This window comes from Trichomycterus rosablanca, chromosome 15 (assembly GCF_030014385.1).
Source record: "Trichomycterus rosablanca isolate fTriRos1 chromosome 15, fTriRos1.hap1, whole genome shotgun sequence".
In the NCBI taxonomy this organism is placed as follows: domain Eukaryota; kingdom Metazoa; phylum Chordata; class Actinopteri; order Siluriformes; family Trichomycteridae; genus Trichomycterus; species Trichomycterus rosablanca.
Genome location: NC_086002.1, coordinates 25088231 through 25107728, shown reverse-complemented (window position 1 = coordinate 25107728; position 19498 = coordinate 25088231). Strand labels below are relative to the sequence as shown.

The following is a 19498-nucleotide window of genomic DNA, read 5'->3' as shown; positions in this document are numbered from 1 at the left end:
AAAGTATATGAACGTGTACGATTAGTTCTGCCTGTAATCCAGAATTAAGTTCTATACCGTAACAAAAAATATGAATGTAAATGTTCATGTTGCGATAACGGTGATGTAAAATAATGTTAAAATAATTCAAAGTCCAAACATTTGAGTGGTTAACGAGAACGCTACTTTACATGTCACACAAGCTCAGTGCAAAACTCGAGCACAGAAACGGTACAAATCCGATCTCTTCCCTACACACTCGCTCCCTACGCCCTATAGTGTACTTAACATTCTTAAAGGGCCAGACAATATATTTTATAATTCACATCACACGACAGGTGAGACGTTCTTTTTTCTTAATATAGCGCTTTTATTTAGGAAAAAATAGTTCTTACATAGGCAGGAAAATCTATGGCAGACAAGAGTCAGAACAGGGGATTGGGCGTAACGTTATTATTACTGTTTGCTCCTTTTTCTCAACACTTGTGCTCGATTTACACTGAAGATATATTTAGTAAATAAGTTCATGTCCGCGCATGCACGCGCTTGTGTTCATTTCCGGTTGAACTGATAAAAAATTTTGATTTTGAAAAATTAAAAGACGATCCGTTATTCAGTTTCTGCTTGTTAGCTCACAGCTAATGCTAGCCAGTGTGGCTCTTCACTCGTCTCATCACCCCACAGCCAATCAGTGAGCTCCAACCGCCTACCCCACCCCTCCCTCACTGTGGATGCGCGCATGTCCTAAAGTCTCAGTTTTCAAGGTAAACCTGAAGCAGAAATTCGGTGCTTCACATTTAAAAAATACCGTCACCATTTTTGAATACCGCGGTATACGGTAATATCGTCATACCGCCCAACCCTAATCTGAAGCTGGAAAAAAGTTTTGCATTTATCTGTAAACATGCTAAGCTTGTTAGAGAAAACATAGTTAACTTCATTTAAACCTCATGTCAGGTTAGTTAACTTGGTTAACCACAACATAACGAGTCATTTTTTTGCAAACCTCAATTATCTTAATATTCAGTCATTTGTGAGACATATTTTAATTATTCCAATTTGGTGCATTTCATTCTAATATAGATAAAACTATAAAAATTTAATTAAAATGAAACTTGTTAATGTGACAATTAGTCCAAAAATGTAATGTTTATTAACTGCATGTTTTGACAAGACAAATTAAAGTATTAACAAATTACTTTTGACCCTTTTCATACCATAATAATTGATGTTGCAGGAACCTGAAGGTTTAGAAGTGGACCAGCCCTCATTGGCAGTAGTTGTGATGATGAACATGAGAGCTTCTGCAGGTGACACACTAAAGGACATCATGATTATTATTGAGGGAGCGCATGTCATCACAGGACTAAAAGATAATGCTATAGCTTGTGCTGCCTTCCTTGGCTTGACCTATGTGCTAAACCTCAGTTATCCCAGCCGGCAGACATTACAAAGGCATGGCTGTGGAAGAAGAGAGCCAAGTATTGGACTGGCCTATAGAGAACGTGTGGAGAATTTTGTAAGAAGTGACTATGACAACAACCGTGTACTGTTGCACACCTTAAGACAAGTTTTCAGGAACAATGGCACAAAATACACCAGAACACTTCATTGCTAGGTATTCAAGGTGCCAAAACATCTTTGTGTTGAGACGGAATGGCAACATTACAAAGTGGTAAATGCTTTACCATCCCAGCTTTTCTGGAAGGTGCTGCAGCCCTGAAATGCAAGAATGGATGTTTACTAACACATGAAATAAAGCTGACACAAACAGCTCAATAAAAATAGTTTGATTAAAAATTTATCACGATTAATTTTTTTTAATCGCGATTACAAATTTAACGCCTTAATCGCGTTAATTACCGCGATTAACGACAGCCCTAGTAATAATATGAACTAATTCATGACACATCAGAAAAACATCAACTTAACTTTTGCTGTGGTCATTTTGCAGGCTAGCGTGGAGAGCAGAAACGGAATGTAAACATGAAGTGCCGTCAGGGAGCCCAATCCCCCCAATCTCAATCCGCTCCCTACTCACTCCCCCTCTCCACTCCGCCTCCGTTTGCGCGTTCACGTGGAGGGTCCCTCTGTAGTGGAGTGTTAGTGAGGAGGGAGCAGATTGGGAAAGACCGCATGAGGTACCGTACGGTGCCGGCAGCTCACCTAAAACTGCTCGAGTGGAAAACATCGATTTCATATCAGTTCCCAATGCTCATAAATAAAATGATGAACACGAAAACGAAGTTTATTCTATCTATAATTTTAATACGTTCTCGTTAGTTTTGTAAACGCCTAATACAGTTACAGTTAGTTATCGTTTTTTTCCTATCTTAACAGCACCGGGTTTGTTTGGCGAGATCAAGGAGTGTAGCATCTCTCTCTCTACGGCTCTGAGTGTATTATAATAACTTTAAGAGTACAGTGATATTTTATTATGTAATCTCCTAAACTCACCACATAGTGACAGTCGTGGACAACCCGTGAAAAACAGCAGTGCCCAAAACTAGTAATATATTAATAAATAAATTAAAAAAAAAATCATGTGAGGCTATCTAGATAAAGTGTGTATAACATATTCATTTAAAAAGAAGAAAATTCTCTTATCTTGATAAGATGGGTGGCTCTTAAAAGAGCCGTTGGTTTGCCAGAGCGACTAAGGCGCTTTACTTGGAGCTGGTGTACTTGGTGACGGCCTTGGTACCCTCGGACACGGCGTGCTTGGCCAGCTCACCGGGAAGCAGCAGGCGCACGGCGGTCTGGATCTCCCTGGAGGTAATGGTGGAGCGCTTGTTGTAGTGAGCCAGACGAGAGGACTCACCAGCGATACGCTCGAAAATGTCGTTGACGAAGGAGTTCATGATGCCCATAGCCTTGGAGGAGATCCCGGTATCAGGGTGGACCTGTTTCATGACCTTGTACACGTAGATAGCGTAGCTCTCCTTCCTGGACTTTCTGCGCTTCTTGCCTCCTTTGCCGGCGGTCTTGGGGACGGTTTTCTTGGAGCCCTTCTTGGGCGCGAACTTAGGGTTTTTAAATAAACTTTATTGTACAAATTTATATCACATTACAAATATCATTTACATCATACACGTACAGTAATATTACATTAATTAATACATTTCATGTAATAATACAAATATTTACATTTTCTTTTAGAATTAATTAAACTCAAACACTATTTGTCTAAAGTCCATTAAAAAGGTCCCATGGAATTGTCATGCGTTTAGATTTCATTTTACATTTTTTCATGCATTTTAATTTGGCCATACATTGTTTAACTACATCTTCACAATCAATATACACATTTTCAGTTGTCATTTTACATCGAGTTTTCCATATTTGATTCACCACTACAGCAATCACAATCCAATACAAAAGTCTTTTCCCACATAATTTATCAAGGTTAAAGCCACCATAAATGACGTTTTTCCTAGACAGTTCTATATCTAATCCCAAGTCCTTAATACAATTCCAAATTTCTCTGGAGCGTTGACAGTCTACTAGTAAATGCCCAACTGTTTCGTTTTCGTTGCAATTTGGCATTGGACATAAGTTAGTTTTAACAAAACAACTCCACTTTACTACTGCTCTCACCGGTAATCTACCTAAGGCTGACAACCACATTGTATCTTTCATTTTTCTAGATATTATTTTATTTTGTAATAAATCTATAAGATTTTCATTTTCCTCTTTTGTGCAGTCTTTAAACTGTATCATACCATTATAAATGTAATTCGCAATTTCTTTATGAATTATTTTATTGGACTGCGTGACCCAATTTATTTCCAAAAGTCTATATTTTTCGACAAAGTCGCCATATAAGAGTTTATAGTAGGGGACATCTTTCCTTTTCTTTCCTCTTAGTTTGGCCCATTCATCAGTATTCCCTAACCAAGCTGCTTTTAGAGCTAAGCTTAAACTAATATGTTTGCAATAATTAATTTTAAGCTTTATTCCAAAATTAGTTGCTTCTAGTCCTCCATTCTTTTTAGCTTTATATAGGAATTCTCTTTTAACTATTTCGAAGTTCCTACCCCATATTGTTCTGATACAAATTTTGTTCAATTTTGTTATTATATTTTGCGTTGGTGGAAATACAATGGATAGAAACAATAATTTTGCTAATATAAAGACATTAATTAAATTTATTTTTGCTTCATAACTTGTTTTCCAATTCATTAATTTGTTGGACTCTTCAGTCATTTCTAAAATTTTCTTATTCCAATTTTTATCTAATGCATTCTCATTGCTTATTTGTATACCAAGTACTGTGATTTCATCTTTTACTTGTATACTAAGACTTGGTTTACTATTTGGGTCACCAATCCATACTGCTTCTGTTTTATTTTGATTCAAAACTGCTCCAGATACTTTCTCATAATTTATAAAGTGATCATTGATTCTATCTAATTCTCTTTGGTTTTTTATGAACAAAGTTATGTCATCTGCGTAAGCTGATATTATACATCTGTTCATTTGATTGTTAACCTGAACCCCTGATAACATTTTATCTTTTTTAATTTTGAACAACAGAGGGCTAATCGCTATCACATATAAAGCTGCACTTAGTGGACATCCTTGCTTAACTCCCGTGTATATATCAAAACTTTCAGTCAGGTTCCCATTCACATTTACTCTTACTTTTGATTCTTTATATAACAGTTTAACCATATTTATAAATTCATCAGGAAACCCATACCATTGCAATACTCTCCACAGATAGTCTCTTGATAGAAAGTCGAATGCTCTTTTTTGGTCCAATGCAATCATGAAAAACCCAGGTACATTAAGGCCTTTGCATGTAATAATTTCTCTAATAATACATAAGTTATCCCACATGTTTCTCCCTTTAATTGCACATGTTTGCTCTTGTTCGATAATAGAATTCAAAATTACCTGCAACCTGTTCATTAAAATTTTTGCAAAAATTTTATATTCCACATTCATTAGAGTTATTTGTCTCCAATTACTTAAATCATATTCATCACCTTTTTTAAAGATTAATGTTACTATACCTTCATAAAAACTATCGTACATGTCCATTGTTTCTATTCCATGGTTAAAAACTGATGTAAGTAAATCAGACAAATCATCAGACAATAACAAATAAAATTCAGCAGGAAAACCGTCGGAACCTGGAGATTTTCCTTTGTTTAACGAAGCGATAGCTTTACTAACTTCTTCTTTGGTGATTTTCCCAACAATTTCCTTAAAGCTTACATTTATACCTTGGATCGTTTCTCCTAAGAAATTATTTACATCACTCTCATTAATGCTTGTTTTTTTATACATTTCTTTAAATGATTTAACAATTTCATCATCTATCTCTTTTCCATCGGTTACTATTGAGTTATTTCCTGTCCGTATTCCTTTAACATTTTTTGTTTCTTTACGTTCTTTATATTTCTTAATAAGATTATGTATATTACAATCAGTATTCTCAGGCCCTTCATAGCCACACATTACTTTTAAGCTGTTGCGGTAATCGCAGTTCAGTTTATCAATTTTTTCTTTAAGTTCATCTATTTCTGTTAAATCTTGTGGCGTTTTATTCATTTTTGTTTTGTTCTTTATATAATTTGTAAGTAATTCATCATATGTCTGGTTTCTTTTTTGATTTAGTTCTTTACATTTCCTAATCAGCATATTTTTAAGCCTATTTTTTAAGATTTGCCACAATTCAAAATACGATTTAGAGATAACATCTAGATCTTTACATATATTTACCTCCTTTTTTAATTCATCTACGAGTGGTTCATTTTTCAGGCATTTCAAATTTAATTTCCAATAGTTTTTTCTAATTTTTGCATTTAAAATAATTTTACAATTTACGGCTAAATGATCTGAATTTATTATCAATTCTGTTTTATATTGTTCCACTTTTATTTGGTTTGATACATATACTCTGTCTATTCTCGTTTTTGCCTTGTTATCAAATCTTGTGAAACCCGATTTATGAGGGTGTAAAGCCCTAAAAACATCTTTCATTCCACATTCATCACATATTTCTTTTAATACTTTTGCTGCTCTGGTTAGCTTAAAAGGTAATCCATCACCTCTGTCTTCTTTATCTGTTATGACATTGAAGTCTCCCGCTAAGATAATGTTATGACTGCAAAGCAACAATTCTCTCATTTTTTGAAATAGCTGTATTTTTTTAAAACTGTCTTGTGCTGTGTATATATTTATTAACCTAATTTTTTGATTTTCTAAAATGCAATCTATCACTAAAAGTCGACCTGGTATTAAATCTCTTCATCCTCCGTTTTTTCATTAGTTCTCTTTAATTGTTCTGTTGTAGTTGTTTGTTCGATGTTATCCGCTTGTCTTTGTGCCGGTGTACTGTCGATATCCGTCGCCTCACTGCTTTCGCTGTCGCTGTCGTCTTCCTCATCACTGCTATCCGCTTCATCGCTGCTTGTTGAACCGGATGACTCTTCCTCACTGCTGTTGGATTCTTTATTCGCTTGTTCTTGTTGTGGCTGGTCGTTGTTGTCAGGTTTATCACAAGCTGGATCTTTTGTTTCGGGTGTAGTTTGTTCTGGAGCTTGTAGATTTGGTTGTGCTTGTCTTCTTTCCTTCTTTAAAAGGTTACTGAAAGATTTAGGACACGTGAAATACGAGTGACCGCTTTGTCCACACAGTCCACACTGTTCCACATCTACACAATCTTTAGCTTTGTGTCCAAACTGTCCACATTTCCAACATTTGGTCTTATCACAGTCCTTTACTTGATGATGAGCGGAGTTACATATGTAGCATCGTTGAATTTGTCCAGGGTATGAAATCTTTCCTACATAAGGACCCATAGCTATAGTGTTGGGCAATTGCTGGATCTCTCCATTCTCGTTCGTTCTTAGCTTGACTTTATATCTTCTTACTCCATACCATATTCCGAACTGATCCACTGGCTTATCCGGAGGTTGTAGAATCTCACAGTATCTTCTGATATAGCAATTTACGTCTTCATCGGCGATTCGTCCAGTCCAGAACTTGATGATAATATGGACAATATCTTGGGGAGCTGAGCTTGTGATATTCCAGTTTTTCCAAAAGCCTTCCCCAATCCAAGCATTGAATAGCTGGCAAAACATTTTCAACATATGCTCTGTGTAGAAAACCAGCTCATATTCTCTTTGATTTTGTAAAGTGATAAAAGAGTAAATGTCTTTAGCTTCTATCCACTCAGAACGTATGAGATGTGCTCCAACTGTGCTACGATTCGGTACTTCCCCTTCCCCAACAAATTTCAACCTGGGTAGGTTGGGTAGGTTGGGCCCCAATTGGGGCCATGTTTGTTGGGGAGACTCCAATAAGTAGGACCTAAAGGTACACTACTTATACAAAGGAAAAATAAGATTCTAGAAAAGGACTTCCAAACGTATTATGTTATAGTAGTTATCACTGTACACGAACTGGTTCGGGCATGATGCTGCTGTTTCCTCTAGAACAAACTGCAAGTGAATGTAGACGCTCTACACGCCCGCTTTATTAACCCTGCATGCTGAGTAAGCCAAGTTGGAACACGTAACTCTGATTGGTCCAAGGTCCTGGGTTTCTATTGGACAGACAACATACCGTTCCACGCCCCCTTCTGCCCCATTCACTAGAATCTGTTCTTTGTTGTCTGTTCCCGCTTAATCTGAGGTCGATACATGTTTTAAAACCGAATATAAAAGAATCAATAGCAATATTTTATTACATTTATATAAATATATAGACAGACAGACAGACAAGATAAGATTAGATAGATAGACAGATAGACAGACAGACAGACAGACAGACAGGGAGAGGGAGAGGGAGAGGGAGAGGGAGAGGGAGAGGGAGAGGGAGAGGGAGAGGGAGAGATAGAGATAGAGATAGATAGAGATTAGATAGATAGATAGATAGATAGATAGATAGATAGATAGATAGATAGATAGATAGATAGATAGATAGATAGATAGATAGATAGATAGATAGATAGATAGATAGATAGATAGATAGATAGATAGATAGATAGATAGATAGATAGATAGATAGATAGATAGATAGATAGATAGATAGATAGATAGATAGATAGATAGATAGATAGATAGATAGATAGATAGATAGATAGATAGATAGATAGATAGATAGATAGATAGATAGATAGATAGATAGATAAGATAGATAGATAGATAGATAGATAGATAGATAGATAGATAGATAGATAGATAGATAGATAGATAGATAGATAGATAGATAGATAGATTAGATAAGATAGATAGATAGATAGATAGATAGATAGATAGATAGATAGATAGATAGATAGATAGATAGATAGATAGATAGATAGATAGATAGATAGATAGATAGATAGATAGATAGATAGATAGATAGATAGATAGATAGATAGATAGATATTATTTTTTGTTTTTTAGTGAGGCATTCAGGGACAATGTTTTAATGTATTTTACACAAAGATCGTGTTAATGATTGTAGTATAATCTACAGTATGGCTGTACATTTGTAGTATGCAAACACGCTGTATGAAGGCTAAACGAGAGATCTGATAGTTTAACTGTCATAAAATTTCAGTTTATATATTTACGTATATATATTTATTTAAGTTTGTACATATTTGATACATTTTTTCCTTTGTGATTTTCAAATTGTAATATTTTGTGTTAAGAACTAAGATTATTAAGAGTGTTTCTAGGGGGACATATTTTGATGTCACACCTCACTGAAAGCCAGTGCACATGAAGTGATGTCGCAAGTGTAAAGTTTTTTTTTATTCAAGGATCAAGTTCATTTCTTTTTTTGGTTGTGTGTAGCCAGCGAGTTCTACGGTGGTGAAGTTTTGTGTGACCAAGCTGATGTTTAAGTTACTACTGAAGTTGCTGAAGTGAATAAAACCACCCGTTTCTGAGAACAGAAAGCTTCGCGTTTCCTTGAGGAAGTGATACAGGGGTTGGACAAAATAACTGAAACACCTGGTTTTAGACCACAATAATTTATTAGTATGGTGTAGGGCCTCCTTTTGCGGCCAATACAGCGTCAATTCGTCTTGGAAATGACATATACAAGTCCTGCACAGTGGTCAGAGGGATTTTAAGCCATTCTTCTTGCAGGATAGTGGCCAGGTCACTACGTGATGCTGGTGGAGGAAAACGTTTCCTGACTCGCTTCTCCAAAACACCCCAAAGTGGCTCAATAATATTTAGATCTGGTGACTGTGCAGGCCATGGGAGATGTTCAACTTCACTTTCATGTTCATCAAACCAATCTTTCACCGGTCTTGCTGTGTGTATTGGTGCATTGTCATCCTGATACACGGCACCGCCATTGGATGCACATGGTCCTCCAGAATGGTTCGGTAGTCCTCGGCAGTGACGCGCCCATCTAGCACAAGTATTGGGCCAAGGGAATGCCATGATATGGCAGCCCAAACCATCACTGATCCACCCCCATGCTTCACTCTGGGCATGCAACAGTCTGGGTGGTACGCTTCTTTGGGGCTTCTCCACACCGTAACTCTCCCGGATGTGGGGAAAACAGTAAAGGTGGACTCATCAGAGAACAATACATGTTTCACATTGTCCACAGCCCAAGATTTGCGCTCCTTGCACCATTGAAACCGACGTTTGGCATTGCCACGAGTGACCAAAGGTTTGGCTATAGCAGCCCGGCCGTGTATATTGACCCTGTGGAGCTCCCGACGGACAGTTCTGGTGGAAACAGGAGAGTTGAGGTGCACATTTAATTCTGCCGTGATTTGGGCAGCCGTGGTTTTATGTTTTTTGGATACAATCCGGGTTAGCACCCGAACATCCCTTTCAGACAGCTTCCTCTTGCGTCCACAGTTAATCCTGTTGGATGTGGTTTGTCCTTCTTGGTGGTATGCTGACATTACCCTGGATACCGTGGCTCTTGATACATCACAAAGACTTGCTGTCTTGGTCACAGATGCGCCAGCAAGACGTGCACCAACAATTTGTCCTCTTTTGAACTCTGGTATGTCACCCATAATGTTGTGTGCATTGCAATATTTTGAGCAAAACTGTGCTCTTACCCTGCTAATTGAACCTTCACACTCTGCTCTTACTGGTGCAATGTGCAATTAATGAAGATTGGCCACCAGACTGGTCCAATTTAGCCATGAAACCTCCCACACTAAAATGACAGGTGTTTCAGTTATTTTGTCCAACCCCTGTAGATAGTAAACGTAATACTAAAACTACTAATGATAATTCAACGCTTTTAGGGCTACACAAGTGAATTGATAAAAAAGTGAATGTGTTTTTTTTTCTTATAATGATGCTTTCAAGCTTTTGGGGCTAAACGAGTGATTTGCAAATCTACGCATCAGTGAACGTACTACTACTAATAATAATAAAGCAGGAAGACTTTCTCTTTTGTAGAAAATATGGGTGGCTCTTAAAAGAGCCGTTGTGTTAGCGTGGAGGTCTGAACGTTTAACCTCCGAATCCGTACAGGGTGCGTCCCTGGCGTTTCAGAGCGTACACCACGTCCATTGCGGTGACGGTCTTTCTCTTGGCGTGCTCGGTGTAGGTGACGGCATCACGGATGACGTTCTCAAGGAAAACCTTGAGCACACCGCGGGTCTCCTCGTAGATCAAGCCGGAAATACGCTTCACACCGCCACGGCGAGCCAAACGGCGGATGGCGGGTTTAGTAATACCCTGGATGTTATCACGGAGAACTTTGCGGTGACGCTTAGCGCCTCCTTTTCCAAGACCTTTGCCGCCTTTTCCTCTTCCGGACATCGTTACTGCTCTCGTCGAGATGAAGCGAGTCAATGCAGGACGAGCGTTCACGGCGAGCCTGTTATTTCCCTCTACCGGACCTAGTTGAAGACAACAGGGCGGAGTTAAGCAGCGACCGCCCACTGTGACCGCAGCTGCTCAGAGTAGGCCTTGTGGAACGCGCTTTTAATATTGTACAATTAGGTGGGACAAATAGCCATTAGAGACATGACAATGTAGCCAATAAAATCTATACCAGGGGATGAGGCAGCGTGGGAGAATATTTCAGTTTATGATCAAAATGGTAGTTCAAATAAGAAAATTTAGAGTAAAATTGGAGTAAATTAAACAAAATGTTTTAAAACCTTTCAGGGTTTGTGGAAGTAGCATTAGAAACATGTTAGGGTAAATAAATGTACATGTAAAGCACCTGCATCGGTGTAAGAGTCTTTATGAAAGTAAATAAAATGTCAGGGTAAATACATAATACGTAAATAGACAATGCTTGTGCTTGTTGATTCGTGTGTGTGTGAGCACTCAGCCACGCCCGGTCTCACTCTACACGACTCAGAGATTAAACTCCTGCTGTATGCAGATGATCTGGTCCTTCTGTCCCCCAGCGCTCAGGGTCTCCAGCACAAACTGGACCTGCTGCAGCAGTACTGTCAGACCTGGGCCCTGACAGTCAACCTCAAAAAGACCAAAATTATGACCTTCCAGAAAAGAGCCAGATCTCAGGGAACCAAACACACATTTCAATTAGGACATCATGACATTGAGCACACTAAAGATTATACTTACCTCGGACTGAACATCAGTTCCACAGGAAACTTTAACCCGGCAGTAAATGAACTGAGAGAAAAAGCTCGCAGGGCGTCTACGCCATAAAACGTCAAACATTTGTGGAAATTCCGATTTGAATCTGGCTTAAAATTTTTGAATCAATAATTGAACCGATTGCTCTATATGGCAGTGAAGTTTGGGGTTCGCTTACACACCATCAATTCCATAATTGGGACAAACATCCATTAGAGACCCTGCACACAGAGTTCTGTAAAAGCATCCTAAAAGTGCACAGACACACCACGAACAATGCGTGCAGGGCAGAATTAGGCCGATTTCCACTAATTATTAACATACAGAGAAGAGCAATCAACTTCTGGAACCATCTAAATGAGAGCGACCCCCAAACTTATCATTATAAAGCCCTGAAACACCAAGAGCTGAGCAAACATACCAGTCCCCTCATCCAACTGGTCCTGAGTCACTGCACCCACACACCAGTAACACACACAGATACACCAGTAACACACACAGATACACCAGTAACACACACAGATACACCAGTAACACACACCGACACACTACTAACACACACAGATACACCACTAACACACACAGATACACCAGTAACACACACCGATACACCACTAACACACACCGACACACTAATAACACACACTGATACACCACTAACACACACCGACACACTAATAACACACACTGATACACCACTAACACACACCGACACACTAATAACACACACTGATACACCACTAACACACACCGACACACTAATAACACACACTGATACACCACTAACACACACCGACACACTAATAACACACACTGATACACCACTAACACACACTGATACACCACTAACACACACCGACACTCTAATAACACACACAGGTACACTACTAACACACACAGAAACTGTAATAACACACACAGATACACCACTAACACACACAGACACTCTAATAACACACACAGATACACCACTAACACACACAGACACACTACTAACACACACTGATACACCACTAACACACACAGACACACTACTAACACACACAGATACACCACTAACACACACAGATACACCACTAACACACACAGACACTCTAATAACACACACAGATACACCACTAACACACACAGACACTCTAATAACACACACTGATACACCACTAACACACACTGATACACCACTAACACACACAGATACACTACTAACACACACAGAAACTGTAATAACACACACAGATACACCACTAACACACACAGACACTATAATAACACACACTGATACACCACTAACACACACTGATACACCACTAACACACACAGATACACTACTAACACACACAGACACTCTAATAACACACACAGATACACCACTAACACACACAGACACACTACTAACACACACTGATACACCACTAACACACACAGACACACTACTAACACACACAGACACACTACTAACACACACAGATACACCACTAACACACACAGATACACCACTAACACACACAGACACTCTAATAACACACACACAGATACACCACTAACACACACAGACACACCACTTACACACACAGATAAACCACTAACACACACAGACACTCTAATAACACACACCGATACACTACTAACACACACAGACACTCTAATAACACACACTGATACACCAGTAACACACACAGACACACCACTAACACACACAGATACACCACTAACACACACAGACACTCTAATAACACACACTGATACACCACTAACACACACAGATACACCACTAACACACACAGATACACCACTAACACACAGACACTCTAATAACACACACCGATACACTACTAACACACACAGACACTCTAATAACACACACTGATACACCAGTAACACACACAGACACACCACTAACACACACAGATACACCACTAACACACACAGACACTCTAATAACACACACTGATACACCACTAACACACACAGACACTCTAATAACACACACTGATACACCACTAACACAAACTGATACACCACTAACACACACAGACACACTACTAACACACACAGATACACCACTAACACACACTGATACACCACTAACACACACAGACACTCTAATAACATACACAGATACACCACTAACACACACAGACACTCTAATAACACACACTGATACACCACTAACACACACAGACACACCACTAACACACACAGACACACCACTAACACACACTGATACACCACTAACACACACAGATACACCAGTAACACACACAGACACACCACTAACACACACTGATACACCACTAACACACACAGATACACCACTAACACACACTGATACACCACTAACACACACAGACACTCTAATAACACACACTGATACACCACTAACACACACAGACACTCTAATAACACACACTGATACACCACTAACACAAACTGATACACCACTAACACACACAGACACACTACTAACACACACAGATACACCACTAACACACACTGATACACCACTAACACACACAGACACTCTAATAACACACACTGATACACCACTAACACAAACTGATACACCACTAACACACACAGACACACTACTAACACACACAGATACACCACTAACACACACTGATACACCACTAACACACACAGACACTCTAATAACATACACAGATACACCACTAACACACACAGACACTCTAATAACACACACTGATACACCACTAACACACACAGACACACCACTAACACACACAGACACTCTAATAACACACACTGATACACCACTAACACACACAGACACTCTAATAACACACACAGACACTCTAATAACACACACAGACACTCTAATAACACACACAGATACACCACTTACACACATAGATACACCACTAACACACACATACACACTAATAACACACACAGATACACCACTAACACACACAGACACACTAATAACACACACAAACACGTTACTAACACACACCAACACACCACTAACACAATAAAGACTCAGGAGCAGGAGAAATCTGCTAACACAATTAGAATAAACCAAATTACACAAACACCCAACAAAAATATCTGAATTATTGGGAAACTAAACTCAAAGTAAAATGCAGTGTTATTTGGCCCTAAACAGACACTACAGTGCAGCAGATTATCTGAGCACAGTATCCGACCCTAAATTAAGAAACACCCTGACGAGGTACAGACTGAGCGCACACGACCTGGCTTTAGAGACGGGGCGACACACCCGGTCCTGGCTGCCCCGGGAGGAGAGGTTGTGCCAGCACTGCACTCTCAGTACAGTAGAGACGGAGCTGCACTTCCTCACCCAGTGTACCAAGTACCACCACATCCACGCCCAATCTTCCCTAAATTTAATACCGTCATCCCCAACTTTACCTCCCTCCCAGACCCCGACAAACTGCCCCAAATACTGGGGGAGCACAGAGAGAGCTGCACACTAGCAGCACTCTATACACACACCTGCCACCAGGTGAGGGACAGTGGGTGACCATATCCCATACACACACACACAAACTGATTGTTATTACTACCTCTTTACTGTAAATATTATAATTTTTATTGTTATTGTTTTGCACTGTTTTTATTAATATTTTATTCTATTTAAAATAATATTTTATTCTATTTTATTCTATTTTGCACATGTAACTGTTTTGTATATATTTGTTCTTATAGGGCAGTTGTAGCCTAGGGGTTAAGGTACTGGACCAGTAATCAGAAGGTTGCTGGTTCAAACTCCACCATTGCCAGGTTGCCACTGTTGGGCCCTTGAGCAAGGCCCTTAACCCTCAATTGCTTAGATTGTATACTGTCACAACTGTAAGTCGCTTTGGATAAAAGCCTCTGCTAAATGCCATAAATGTAAATGTTTTTATTATTTCTCTGTAACTTGCTTTGGCAATACGAATGTCCTTATTTGTCATGCCAATAAAGCTTCTTTTGAGTTTGTGTGTGTGTGTGTGTGTGTGTGTGTGTGTGTGTGTGTGTGTGTGTGTGTGTGTGTGTGTGTGTGTGTGTGTGTGTGTGTGTGTGTCTGAGTGACTGAGTGACTGAGTGACTGAGAGAGAGAGAGAGAGAGAGAGAGAGAGAGAGAGAGAGAGAGAGTGAGAGAGTGAGAGAGTGAGAGAGTGAGAGAGTGAGAGAGAGTAAAATAGTAAGTGTAAAATAATAATAATAATAATAATAATAATAATAATATGACTAATGGATATTGCCTAACCTATAGGCAATCACACTAATAAGTAAAATATGAGTAAAATACTGTGCCACCTGTACTGCTAGAGTCATCTATGTTTTGTTAAATTGAGTGTAAGGGCCATGAATGAGTAAATAACTAAATAAATACATAAAAAAATTAATACCTTAAACAAAACAAAAAAATGTGTAAAACAGTGTTCAGATTATTCTGGAATAAATAATAGTGATGCAAGTCTGTATAAGTTACATCTGTGTTAAAAATGTGTCTGTATATTTCACTTAAAATAGAGGGGGGAACAGTGTCTGTCAGAATTTGGACCCATTCTGTCAAAAGAGCATTTGTATGGCTTCAAATTGATGTTGGTCAGGAGAGCCTCAATCCATATTACCAAAAACTTTAATTCCTCAGCTGTGCAGTGCGATTTCGGTCAGGTCTCTGTGCAGGACACTGGAGTTTTTTGAAGCCGAGCTTCTCTTTATGTGTTTGTGGACTTTGTGCACAGAGGTTTAGTCCTGCTGGAACAGGACAGGGTCTTCCCCTTTAATCTAATTCAGTCATGGTTTTAATCTAACTCGCTTATGACACTTGTTAACACTTGTTAGCTATGGTGGCGGCTGAAACACATGAATTTCCAAATTACAGCAGGCATCATTGTGAATATGGTTGTTTTATCACCATTATTACTATTACCGCTATTATGGTTAACATTAAATATTCTGCTTATTCCTTATGCCTTCATACAACGTGTTTGCATACTACCAATGTACAGCCATACTGTAGATTACACTACAAGCAGTTAATACGATATCTGTGTAAAATACATTAAAACATTGTCCCTGAAGGCTTCAGTGTCTATCTAACTATCCATCAACCAATCAATCAAAGAGTTATGAGGATTTTATCAAGTAAATCTTACTAGTTTGTTTTTTCAGTGTCACATGATGAACAGTTTCTGGGTGTTGGTAAGAGAGAAGAATTCAGGGTGAAGTTTTTGAAATTGGTTTGTAGTAGACCTTTTGTATGTTGAGTGTATTTTGGACAATATGTTAAGAAGTGCAGCTCAGTCTCTGTGGTGTTGGTGTTGCACTGTGTACACACTCCTGGTTCTGTGGGGTCCAGAATTTCTTGTAGTGTCCGGTCTCGATGGCCAGCTTGTGTGCGCTGAGTCTGTATTTTGTCAGTGTGGTTCTGTGTTTGATGTCAGTCACTGTACTCAGGTAATCTGCTACAGTGTGCTGTCAATTTAGGGCCGAATAACACCGCATTTTACTCTGTGCTTGTATTTGGCTTCTCCAATAGCTGATGCAGTGTGGTTTTGTGTTTGTGCAGTGGCTGTTGTTGTTTAAATACACATACATACACATACACACAAACACACAAATAGATTTAGTTTGTGTGTTGTCACAGTGTAACCACGAGATGGAAGCCACGCTTCACTAATTGTGTATTGGTTCTCCAAAACATTATAATTACAGTTACTAGTACTACTACTACTATCACCAATAATACTATTATTACAACAACTATAATAGGGGGAAAAAAATCATAATGAGTAATTATGATTATTTACACTTAATATTTTACAGTATGTCTTCTAAAATGCCTGTAATTACCCAGTGTTAATTATCTATAATATTTTTTTTATTATTAATAATGATACATTATTCTGAATAATTATTATTGATTATTAATCGTTTATTCTTTCATTTTTTTGGCATTAGTAGCCTACTCATAACGACTATATTACTCTTACTAACTTAATGCTTTATAGAACCCCATAAACATACACCACTATAAACATTATTAATCATGTGTTATAAGACACCACCTGCCAATCTTTAATCAGCTGTACTTATGTAACCTTGTTTATAATTGTTGTAAGAACATGTCGTAAGGTACATCTCTACACACACACACACAGCTGTTTTTTCTAATATTCATAACTCTGATAAATGTAACTAATTTATAATTTGGAACCGACACACATAAATAAATGAAAAAGTTATGAAAAGTGCCCATTTCAGTGGAAGCATGTAAGTGGCTCTTAAAAGAGCCTTTGGGGATAACTGGATGGAGTGGGTTCGTTTAAGCACGCTCTCCGCGAATACGGCGGGCCAGCTGGATGTCCTTAGGCATGATGGTCACTCTCTTGGCATGGATGGCGCACAGGTTAGTGTCCTCGAACAGGCCGACCAGGTAAGCCTCACTGGCCTCCTGCAGAGCCATGACGGCAGAACTCTGGAAGCGCAGATCGGTCTTAAAGTCCTGAGCGATCTCTCTAACCAGTCGCTGGAAGGGCAGCTTGCGGATGAGCAGCTCAGTGGACTTCTGATAACGGCGGATTTCACGCAGAGCCACGGTACCTGGCCTGTAACGGTGAGGTTTCTTCACACCGCCAGTAGCCGGGGCGCTCTTGCGGGCAGCCTTAGTGGCGAGCTGCTTCCTCGGCGCCTTACCACCGGTGGATTTACGAGCGGTCTGCTTGGTTCTTGCCATCGCGTCTGGAACTCCGTACTTCACGAACTGTAGAACAGAATATGTCAGCCCGCCCAACACGCTCTTTTTAAGCACCAGAGCCGCTCCGCGCTCATTGGGCGTCTTGATGACGCACTTTTCTCATTGGACGAACGTTCTAACGTCAAATGTCGCTGACTGGTCGGTGTTCTGCCGCTGCCTCGTTTCAGAAAACAAAGTATTTCCTCTATGCTGTTGGCGGGATTTATAATACTTTCCATTGTTTCTTTGTGCTTTTAAAACACAGCCTACAATCGCATTTAAAGTATATACCTTTTTATACGTTCATTTTGCTTATTATTGTTATTATTAGCATTATTATTGTTCCATGCGTATTACACAAACGCGTTTGTTGCACCACTTTTAATCGTCTATATTGTTGGTTTTGCTACTGCAAGTGATCTGTAACTTCTCTTATGTTTACATACATAGGGACATATGTAAAAATAAATGGGGAAAAAATAAATCACATATTGATTTGGTAATTTTACCATGTCATAGATCATGTGTTTTATGCCGTGTGATTCTATGAAACGATATTACATTTAATTTGTTTACACACTATTTGGGGAAATAGCACTTTATCTGTGGAAATGGGTGGCTCTTAAAAGAGCCTTTTGGTTAGAACACGAGAGCGACTTTACTTGGCCTTGGCTGCTTTCTCGGTCTTCTTGGGCAACAGAACAGCCTGGATGTTAGGCAGCACACCGCCCTGAGCGATAGTTACACCTCCAAGCAGTTTGTTCAACTCCTCGTCGTTACGCACGGCCAACTGCAGATGACGAGGGATGATACGAGACTTCTTGTTATCTCTGGCGGCGTTACCAGCCAACTCGAGGATCTCAGCGGTCAGATACTCCAGCACGGCAGCCAAGTAGACAGGAGCACCAGCTCCCACACGGTGGGCGTAATTACCCTTACGTAGGTGTCTGTGAACACGGCCCACGGGGAACTGAAGGCCGGCACGGGATGAGCGAGTCTTGGCCTTAGCCCTAGCCTTACCACCGGTCTTTCCGCGTCCACTCATTTTGATGATCAGGTGTGTTCGTCGAACAAAACTGGAATAAACTCAGAGAGAGCTCGAAACGGTATGATATAGGCAAACTGGCCTCTCTCCTATTGGCTAAGAGCGAAGGTACAGCTGAGCCAATCCTAAACGCGCCGTCATGTCCCAAGGGAAACACATACTGCCCCCCCCCTCTCTTCTCCTCCGTTCTCCCGCCCGTGTAATGTATGATAC

At 39.4% G+C, this 19498-nt stretch overlaps 3 protein-coding genes and 1 pseudogene across 3 annotated transcripts; all 4 read right to left on the bottom strand.

The window, feature by feature from the left end:
- Positions 1-2645: 2645 nt before the first annotated feature.
- Positions 2646-5025, bottom strand: LOC134328415 (histone H2B-like). The gene is made up of 3 exons (XM_063009513.1): positions 4998-5025; positions 4879-4885; positions 2646-3021 (listed from the first exon to the last, which is right to left on the bottom strand). The coding sequence occupies exons 1-3, from the start codon at positions 5023-5025 to the stop codon at positions 2646-2648; spliced, it is 411 nt and encodes a 136-aa protein (XP_062865583.1).
- Positions 5026-6227: 1202 nt separating this feature from the next.
- LOC134328414 (zinc finger CCHC domain-containing protein 3-like) lies at positions 6228-7076 on the bottom strand. The gene has a single exon (XM_063009512.1). The coding sequence runs from the start codon at positions 7074-7076 to the stop codon at positions 6228-6230; it is 849 nt and encodes a 282-aa protein (XP_062865582.1).
- A 3327-nt stretch (positions 7077-10403) lies between these two features.
- LOC134329062 (uncharacterized) overlaps positions 10404-19498 on the bottom strand; it is a 66139-nt pseudogene continuing 57044 nt past the window's right edge.
- Positions 18899-19300, bottom strand: LOC134328991 (histone H2A-like). The gene has a single exon (XM_063010229.1). The coding sequence runs from the start codon at positions 19283-19285 to the stop codon at positions 18899-18901; it is 387 nt and encodes a 128-aa protein (XP_062866299.1). The 5' UTR covers positions 19286-19300.

Excerpts from the sequence above, each read along its gene's own strand:
- LOC134328415 (XM_063009513.1), bottom strand. The coding sequence starts at position 5,025 with ATGGACATGTACGATAGTTTTTATGAAG.
- LOC134328414 (XM_063009512.1), bottom strand. The coding sequence starts at position 7,076 with ATGTTTTGCCAGCTATTCAATGCTTGGATTGGGGAAGGCTTTTGGAAA.
- LOC134328991 (XM_063010229.1), bottom strand. The coding sequence starts at position 19,285 with ATGAGTGGACGCGGAAAGACCGGTGGTAAGGCTAGGGCTAAGGCCAAG.